Below are 8,456 nucleotides of genomic sequence, written 5' to 3' on the forward strand. Positions count from 1 at the left end.
TGATATTGTACCGTCGTTTCACATCATCGAAGAAGCCGTACATTTTGTTGATGCTCGCACACTCGTGGTTGCCGCGCAGCAGAAAGAAGTTCTCCGGGTAGATGATTTTGTAGCAGAACATGAGAGTGATTGTTTCCACACTGTGCTTGCCGCGGTCTACGTAGTCCCCCAGGAACAGGTAGTTCGAGTACGGTGGGAACCCACACTTCTCGAATATGCGTAGCAGATCGTAGTACTGCCCGTGTATGTCGCCACAGAGGCGTACAGGTGGGCGGATCTCTAGTAACATTGGCTGTGACATGAATACGTCGCGTACCTCCGTGATAATATTGCGTATATCGTCCTCACGAATAAGGATCTGTCGTTGAGTGGCACTCCCCTTCGCAGTGAGCAACCTCTCTATGAGGTTTTGGACCAGGGCCATGTTGCCGTTTTAAATGGTTGACGGACAAGATGTTCTCTACGTTTATTCCCCTCAAAAGGAGAATATATTTGCTCCCAATGTCCCGTTGGGACCCTCTATGTTGCGTTTAGCTGACGAAGACGGCTGTGGAATTTAGTGTAATGCAAGAGAATGGGGAAAGCTTGCAGAGGGAACTTGATAGGATCCTTGGAGACCTGCGGGTTAAATTCACGTAGACGTTTCCGTCCACTCCAATTTGTTTAGTAAGCACGAAAAACCAAAAAAAAACAAGCAATAACGTACGCGACGTTGCCAAGACCTATCGTCGCACCACTATTCATACACTTCTTCTTTGTAGTATTCACGCCGGCTATTAGGGTCGTTTAGATCGGCGTAGGGTGTGTATGACACCGAAATGAGGAGGAAGCGTGTGGTGTTGTAGAAGGACCGCCACATACGTGTGGACCACGGGAGGACGGCCCGCAAGCGTTTGACACGCATGCCGACGTCATCGCCTTCAGCAAGCGGGTTCTCCGGCTCTATCCGGACGCTGCTAGCCCGCGCTTCACACCCTTGCTGCCGCTTTTGTTCCCACTCTGCCTCACGGAGCTCCTCTCGAGCACTGGGGAGTTGGTGCCGCACGAACGCTATCCGCTCTCGCAGAGCTTCGCGGCGCCGCAACATTTCTTTTGCCCCGGCGGCGTGGCGCGTCTCATGGCAACGCCGCAGCTCTTCCTCCCGTTGTTGAACTTCCTTTGTCATGGCGTACACCTCATTGAGCGTGACGACACTGTCGTCACATGGACTCTCATCACTTGTGGATGAAGAGTCGTCGTTGAGCTCTTTGGTGTTGTTGCAATCGTCGCTGCCTACACCAACCAGAATCTCTGTGGATCCGTTGGGGAGCACGGACATGAAGTGCCTTTTCCTCTCAGAACAGAAAGAGAAAGACAAAAAAAAAACATGGCCTCTAAGCAGCGGCAGAGGAAAAAAACAACGACATCACAGAATGAGGAGACCCTCGCCGATCAGAAGGCTAAACCTCCCCTTTTTGTTTGTGAGAATGCTACCACCAGCACCGCCGCCGCCACTGCCGCGGTTTCGGTCGCTGTCTCGCTCACTCCATCTTGCGTTCCGCCTCAGACTCTCTGGTGCCTTCACTCATGCCGCAGTCCGTGGAGGAGGGTGTCCACGTGCGCCAGGTCCACACCGTGCCGCAATTGCCCGGTGACATCTAGACGGCTCCCAATCGATGAGCGGCATAGTGACACTGCACGCAGGACGACGTTTGCCAACAGCTTCGCGTCGACATTCCCGCGACGAAGGTGAACGCGGTGAAGTGGGTCGGCAACGTTGTTGTTTTTCGCGATCGCCAACCGCTCATTGAAGCTTGGGTACACGATGTCGCACACGCGGAATAGCGTGAAACGCAGCGAACAACCGTCCTGAGCAGTCAGCATTGAAGGGGAGCCGTCGTCGTTCAGCAGCAGCCGCTCCTGCTGCCGCGTCGCCTTCAGATATCCATGGCGGTACACAAACACCCTGCGGTACCACTGTAGCGGCGCATTCCACTCCGATCTGTTGAAAAGCGGCACAAGCGCTACGAGGTGGGCATCAACGCACCTGCACGCGTCAATGGTGTGACGCATCCCGCCCACATCCACCTTGCCGCAGCCGGGGTTCGCGCCCCACGTCCACGGCGGTCGCCACCAGTTGCCGCTGCTGCCCTTCGCCGACGCGACGTACACGACGAGTGACGCCTGCCGCACCGCGTGCCGCACCGCCTCTGCGCACGTCACGTCACCCTGCACGATCTCCAACTGCAGCTGCCCCGCCGCCTTTGCCTTTGCGCGGCCAGTGTAACGCAGCGAGCAGCGACCGCTGCCGCCAGGCACATCTTCGACACGCTCCGCCACAAGAGCGGAAACGTCGGCAACACTGCGCTCGTACAGCGTGACAAAAGAAGCCTTCGCCTTATCGATGTCCCGCGCGAGAACCGTTACGCTGATGCCGCGGCGGAGGCACTGATCCGCGAGAACACGTGCAAAGAAACCGGTACCACCCACAAGCGTCACCGTCATACCACCAATACCCGCATCACCACCAGCAAGTGTCCCAATGTCCGCGCGCACATCGGCAATGTTGCGCCATGGAAAACACAGGTAGTGGCGCGCCGTTTCCCGCAGTGTAGCGTTGTTGCCCGTTACTCCTTCTGCTGCTCGGCTCCGCAACACTTCGGCTTCTTGACGCGTGCTCTCCTCCCGCATTACGCTGTGGAGCGGTGACGCGACACTCTGCAGCACACGCGCCTCGATTACTGCCCTAATGTCCCGCCGCCGCTCCATCTCCCTTCACCCCTCCCAGCGAGTGCGTGTTGGTGTGTCTGCCCTCACACAGCGACGAGCAAGGACACCACAGTGCAGTGGAATGAAGTGGGGAAACGTGAAACACATAAGAGAAAAAGGGAGGAGAAAAGTGACCGCTCGTCGTCCGTCCAGCCAATAAAAGCGGAGTCAGTACAACTGACACACAGAGACACAAAACAAGAACACGTAGTCAGAGTCACACCATCGGTACGCGCAATTCCCACGTTTCTCTGTGATTGTGCAGGCGCTACGGCTGCGTCGCCGTTTCTGTTGTTTCTACACTGTGCATGGCTGCCTGCATCATTTTTTTGCAGCGCCCCTCCGGCTCCGCAGCAACGAGTTTCTCGATGAGGTCTGGCCGCTCAGCGATGTGGGCCCCTTTTGCGCACGCCACCCGCACCACATCGCTCTTGTGTTCCTTGTATGCGTCAAAGACCTCTTCGACAAAGCGGTCGTGGCCCAAAAGCGCGAGGTAGAGAATGGTGTACGCGAGCTGGCCAACGACGCGGTTGGAGCTTAGCTGGTCCTCGGAGACTCTGAACACGCGCTCCACGTCGGGCGCCCGGGCGGCTGCAGCGCTGAGGAACTTGAGCTCCTGCAGCAGCTCCGTCACCCCCTTCGTTGTGGTCTCCCTCGCCAGCGCAGCGAGCACGTCGACGGGCATATCAAGCGGATACGATGTGCCCATAACGTCGTTGAAGCGCTGCACAAGCGGCCTGCCGCCACACAGGCGTGTATTTTGCGGGTAGTTGACGGTGCAGAAGATGGGGACCTCCAGTAGGATCTCCTCGTTGTCGCCCGCGTCGAGGCACGCGAGGCGGTGATCCACCTGAAGGTCGAGGCGTGTGTGGAACATCAGCAGTGACTTGGAGTAGACGCTGCGAAAGGCGGCCATGCGCAGCGGCGTGCCGTCGAGGTGCTCGTTGCCGTCGCTCAGCAGCAGCGGCCAGCCGAACACGAAGGCATTTGCCTTCATCATCTTGTCTTCCACAAGGCGGAAGTGCGGAGAGGTGCCCAAGAAGACGTTGTGTTCGCAAGAGTAGTCCATCTCAATGCTCTTTGGATCGCGGCGGCGCATGTCTTCAACGAAGCGCTCTTTCACACTGGCGGGGCTCAGCGTGGCGCCAAGCGTCTCGTTCGTTGCCGTCTCGATGGCATTTTGTACGGATTCGTAGTACGGAAGGTACTTCTTCATGTGCTGTGCATCCACGTCGAGGAACTCACCAAAGATGCGCTTCAGTGAGTCGATGGTGGGCCGCACGGCGTGCCACAGCAGCGGCGGGAAGTGGTCAGAAAGCTGCACGAGCAGCTTCTCCGCGGGGCTGTTGTGGTCCCAGAGCAGCCTACACGGGTGCTGTGGCTCATTCACGACGGGGGCGTCCTCGCGGTCGGGGAACGCGAAGGCCTCGCCGATGACGGTGTACTCCGCGTCCTCGCTGCCGAGGCACAGCCGGCGTCGCACAATGCTGCTCATTTGCGCCGGGTCCCACACCTCCTTGTCGAAGCAGAAGCGCCGTTTGCGCCACGCGAGCTCGTCGTAGATCTTCACGTCGTATGAGATGGCCTTCTCCGACTGCTTGGCGTCGCTGCGCAGCTGCGAAATCCAGGCAGGCGGCTGCGGTCGGTTGCTGCTGCTGCAACGCAAAGAGAAGTGGAGCGTCACCGCCGCGCCGCCGCACAGGCGCCGCCTCCACATATCTTTTTTTTCTGCCTTTTGTTCTTTTTCCTGGTCCTTTGTCGTCGTTTTTGGCGTCACCGAAGGAGCGGCCGACGTGCAAAGTAACAAAAACGAAGGGAGACACAACAAACAAAAACGAAAAACAACAGGAACTTTCATCTCATGACGGCTCAGCATCCTGCCAGGTACATTTCCACCTGGTGCACCAATCCCCCCCACCCTCCTCCCCCGCCTTATTCTCTTTCCCTCTTCATGGGCCCATGGCACTCTTACACGAATAGCCTCCTGCTTTGAGAAGCCCATCACAATTGGATTTGTGGCGCGCGTTTAAACGACGGATTCATACTCACACTCACCTAGACGAAGAGCAGCGCGTCATTGCCCTCATCCTCTGGCTCACGGTACGCGACTGTTGGCAGCTGCGATTTCGACATGGGCCGTGTTACCTCTGCAGTGAATAGACGCGCGTACGTCTTCTCATACCGCAGCGGCGCCTGATCTTCCGCAGTGCTGGCAAAGGCCGACACCATCAGCGGCACTGTCGGGATGAAGTGCCGCTCCAACGCAGTGAGCTCCCACAGTGTGCTGTGCAGCGCGTGGCACTGCTCGGGGCTCGCCTCTGGCAGAAATGGATCGTTGCCATCGAAGAGTGTCGCCGTCAGCCGCAGTGCCTCCTTTTTGGCGTCCTCAGCTGCCGATGCTGCCGCCGCTGGATTTACGCCTTTCTCGCCATCGTCGTCTGGCACGACTGCCTCCTTTGTGGAGCGGTGTATGAGCGCCAGACAGTTGGGGTGCCGCTGCAGAACTTTGCGGATGAACGGCAGAACAAAGTACAGCACTGGGGCGGGAGACAGCATTGCTACACGTGCCGTTTTCTTCACGAACGCTGCCGCAATGTACGATGGCACCCGCACGGAACTCATGGAGATATCCAGTAGGCGGAAGAGGTCGTAGCGGTGGCGAGAGGCGAAGGCGTCGGCTGTAAGGAGCGTATAGAGCTGTTGGTAGTACTGCGGGTACTCCAGGCCGTGATCGAGCATGAGAAGGAAGATACCGTGCAGCGCAAGCACCGCGACGAGGCCGCCACTGGCAAAGCAGCCGCTCAAGTAGTCGGCGACGACGAGCGGGTTGGTGAGGTGCGGCAGAATGACGTCGCCAATACGGTGCAGCAGGTGCAGGTGCAGTGCGGCCGCCGCGGCGTGTTGCAGACACGGCATCCACAGCGCGGTGAAGTAGTGCCGATGGGCGCGCTCGGAGAAGACGGAAAGAACGGACGTCAGCAGCGCCTTGCGCCGCTCCGCCGCGTTGGCGTGCACGTACGCGTCACTCGCCTCGTACTGCGCCTTCTCGCGACGCAGGAACCCCCACTGCAAGCGGAGGCGCGAGAGGTCCGGCAGCACACGGCCGTAAAAGAGCACGAAGACGTTCACAACGAGCACCGGAAGCACCGTGTCGCCGTCACGCGCGCGCTTCTTCGCGGCACGCTCTAACATTGACGCGGCGGCGCGGTACAAGAAGAACCACACATCGTCTCCGATGTCCGCCTTCTCCAGCGACTCGCGCAGTTGCGCCACCTGCGGACTGCACTCTGCCGGACTGACGTGGTCGCGTACCGGCTTCACCTGCGTGGTGCGCAGGCAGCCTTCCAGAAGGGGACGCACCGCTGCGTCGAAGCACTCGCACAGTTCTTGGTACGCCGTGCACCGCCCACACCGTTTCAGTGCAGCGGCAAATTTCGCCTCCATGACTTCTGCTGCAACTAAAGTCGCTCCGCCACCTACGGCAGAATCTTAAACTGTATCTAGAGACAGCCCGCAATAAAAACAACAAGAATACAGTAATTTAAAGGGCGCCCCAATAGAGGCAGAAGGAGGCTCTACGACAACACATCCACTAACTGCAGAGATGTACGCTTCTTTGTTGCCCTTGTTCCCGTTCCTTTTGTGCACGGAGCCTTCTGTTTTCCTATCCCTTCACCGTTAAGCCAACCGTGCTTTCAGCCATTGTGCAAGTTAAGCAGTTCTGTGATAAGGCTGGGGCAGGGGTTCGGTTTAATGTCGATTCGCGTCAGTTGCGCCACGACAACCGTCACGTCGTCCTGCTTGCCGCCGGTGTAGCGGTAACCCGCAGCCTTGGCGTGCTTCGCGAAGGGGGACTCGAACTTTGCATCGGCACCATTCCTGCATGCCTTCTCCGCCAGAACCTCCGCAACACGCTGGCAGCCGTCGCGGTCAACATCCTCGAGGTTGCGCAGAATCTCCGGCATGTCGATGTTGTCAAGCAGCCCGTCGCTGGCGCAGAGAAACACGTCACCTTCGCTGACCTCAAGCTTTGTACGGTCGCCGGCGGACGGTGGGTCCTCCGGAAGCTGGAACGGGCAGTTAAAGCGATGCTGCTGCGCCTCGGTGGCGAAGACCAGTTTGGAGCTGCGCAGGCAAATTGTGCCGCAGTCACCAAGATTCAGCACCGACGCGAAACGCCCGTCGACAAGCGTCACGAGCGTCACCGGACAGCCGCCGGGTTTCCCCTCCCGCTGCGCCGCCGTGTAGCCGTGGTTGAGTGCCTGCAGCGCGGTGAGGCCGCCGCGGTTGCCATCCTCCTCGAGCGCCTGCTTCGTAAAACGCATGACGTTCCGCGTATACACGGCGGGGTCGACGCCGAGCTGCGCGTAGCCACCGACACCGTCCGCGACACCAATGCCACACGCGTGCACGAGAAACGCGTCCTCGCCGCCACGGCTGGCCTTTGCCGGATGGGGCACCGCGCATACGCCGCGACAGCCGAACCACAACAGCGGCTGTTGTGGCGCCGCGGCGGCAAGGAGGCGGCGCGAGCAAGCAAGCATAGCCCTGGCTGTTACTCTGGAGGGGCAGAGCGTCCGTGCGCTCGACGAGGCAGGATAGAAAAAATAGAGCAAGACACAGAGAGGGAGAGCGAGAATGTAGTGCGTGGTGACGATGCAACCGCTATCATCATCATCATCATCCCCTCCAGCAGCATCCAAAACACCACTGCCAGGCACCAGCCAGCATCTCAATCCGTCGGCGGCCCATAGACCAAACAACAGCCGTCCCCCTTTGTATTCATACAAATGTGTGTGTGTGTGTGTGTGCGGGTGTCCGTGCATGCAAGTATGTATGGTCCCTTACTTTATCCGCTCCTCTTGGATCGTTCCGTCGGCAAATGTCGTCACGCGCACTCCGTCCGCACGGTCAAGGATGGAGGTGTTGTTTGGGTAAGCGTAGAGCGTACTGCCATCCGAAAAGACTGTTGTGGTGAGGTCGCTCTTCTTGAATACCCTTGTACCGTCGGGCCGAAGGAGCGTCACGTCACCATTCCGGTACGTGTATTGCCACGTGCCGTCCGCTAGATGCGTGCATTGCGGATCCTGCTCGGCCACGGCACCCGTCGCCGCAGCACCTGTTTTTGACTCTTGTGCTGCATCGGCAGTTTGCGCCTGTCCCTCTTTCTGTGGTGCATTCTCAACCACCCCACTAGTTCCGCTGCCACGGCCACCTGCTGCTGGTGTTGTGATTTCAACCGTGTCCGACATAAGGATAGTTGCGCCGCTGTCGTGCAGCTTCTTCATCGCTTCCAAGGCTGCATTGCGCTCCAACTTGGCACGGTGAGCACCTATCTTTTCCTCGCGGTCAGCGGAAGTGTAGTATGCCTCTGCCTTCTGCCACTGCTGGAGGACAAATCCCCAGTTCATGTTTGCCACCGCCTCCAGGGCGACTTGCGCACGAATCGCGGCGAGATCGTCTTCCACCGTTGCAGCAGCCACTCTTGTGGCAGCAGCGGCAGGCGGGTTGCGCGCCGCCCGAGACCACGACGGCGGCGTGACGTGTGCGCTCGCCGGGCCTGTTTCCGCTGTCATCTTAGCGAGTAGCGCGCTCTCCGTCATGTTGACCACCGCCAGCGGCCACAGTCCCTGAACCAGCGGCGCTCGGTTGCACGGCATATTCACCACGACGAGTCGGTGCCCGTCGAGCCGCTCCCTATCGTACAC

The 8,456-nt window shown here is 59.0% G+C and overlaps 8 protein-coding genes across 8 annotated transcripts in view; all 8 read right to left on the minus strand.

Annotated features, from left to right (window-relative positions):
• On the minus strand, window positions 1–424 carry DQ04_02221000 (putative serine/threonine-protein phosphatase; the record flags this gene model as incomplete). The annotated part of the gene is made up of 1 exon (XM_009311644.1): window positions 1–424. A coding segment is annotated over one exon (424 nt), but the record flags the coding sequence as incomplete, so codon positions are not given.
• Window positions 425–736: 312 nt separating this feature from the next.
• Window positions 737–1,318, minus strand: DQ04_02221010 (hypothetical protein; the record flags this gene model as incomplete). Its single annotated transcript, XM_009311645.1, has 1 exon — window positions 737–1,318. One exon carries the CDS (start codon window positions 1,316–1,318, stop codon window positions 737–739), a length of 582 nt encoding a protein of 193 aa, XP_009309920.1.
• Window positions 1,319–1,560: 242 nt separating this feature from the next.
• On the minus strand, window positions 1,561–2,748 carry DQ04_02221020 (hypothetical protein; the record flags this gene model as incomplete). Its single annotated transcript, XM_009311646.1, has 1 exon — window positions 1,561–2,748. The coding sequence occupies one exon, from the start codon at window positions 2,746–2,748 to the stop codon at window positions 1,561–1,563; it is 1,188 nt and encodes a 395-aa protein (XP_009309921.1).
• Window positions 2,749–3,016: 268 nt separating this feature from the next.
• Window positions 3,017–4,465, minus strand: DQ04_02221030 (hypothetical protein; the record flags this gene model as incomplete). The annotated part of the gene is made up of 1 exon (XM_009311647.1): window positions 3,017–4,465. The coding sequence occupies one exon, from the start codon at window positions 4,463–4,465 to the stop codon at window positions 3,017–3,019; it is 1,449 nt and encodes a 482-aa protein (XP_009309922.1).
• Window positions 4,466–4,803: 338 nt separating this feature from the next.
• On the minus strand, window positions 4,804–6,192 carry DQ04_02221040 (U3 small nucleolar RNA-associated protein 19; the record flags this gene model as incomplete). The annotated part of the gene is made up of 1 exon (XM_009311648.1): window positions 4,804–6,192. One exon carries the CDS (start codon window positions 6,190–6,192, stop codon window positions 4,804–4,806), a length of 1,389 nt encoding a protein of 462 aa, XP_009309923.1.
• Window positions 6,193–6,443: 251 nt separating this feature from the next.
• On the minus strand, window positions 6,444–7,292 carry DQ04_02221050 (protein phosphatase 2C; the record flags this gene model as incomplete). The annotated part of the gene is made up of 1 exon (XM_009311649.1): window positions 6,444–7,292. The coding sequence occupies one exon, from the start codon at window positions 7,290–7,292 to the stop codon at window positions 6,444–6,446; it is 849 nt and encodes a 282-aa protein (XP_009309924.1).
• A 300-nt stretch (window positions 7,293–7,592) lies between these two features.
• DQ04_02221060 (hypothetical protein) lies at window positions 7,593–8,408 on the minus strand (the record flags this gene model as incomplete). The annotated part of the gene is made up of 1 exon (XM_009311650.1): window positions 7,593–8,408. One exon carries the CDS (start codon window positions 8,406–8,408, stop codon window positions 7,593–7,595), a length of 816 nt encoding a protein of 271 aa, XP_009309925.1.
• Window positions 8,409–8,445: 37 nt separating this feature from the next.
• DQ04_02221070 (hypothetical protein) overlaps window positions 8,446–8,456 on the minus strand; it is a gene marked incomplete at both ends in the record, with an annotated part of 495 nt that continues 484 nt past the window's right edge. The window contains one exon of the mRNA XM_009311651.1: window positions 8,446–8,456. This exon is cut by the window's right edge and continues 484 nt beyond it. Coding sequence (XP_009309926.1) covers window positions 8,446–8,456 — 11 coding nt within the window.

Source organism: Trypanosoma grayi (genome assembly GCF_000691245.1).
Source record: "Trypanosoma grayi strain ANR4 Tgr_222_V1, whole genome shotgun sequence".
Classification (NCBI taxonomy): domain Eukaryota; phylum Euglenozoa; class Kinetoplastea; order Trypanosomatida; family Trypanosomatidae; genus Trypanosoma; species Trypanosoma grayi.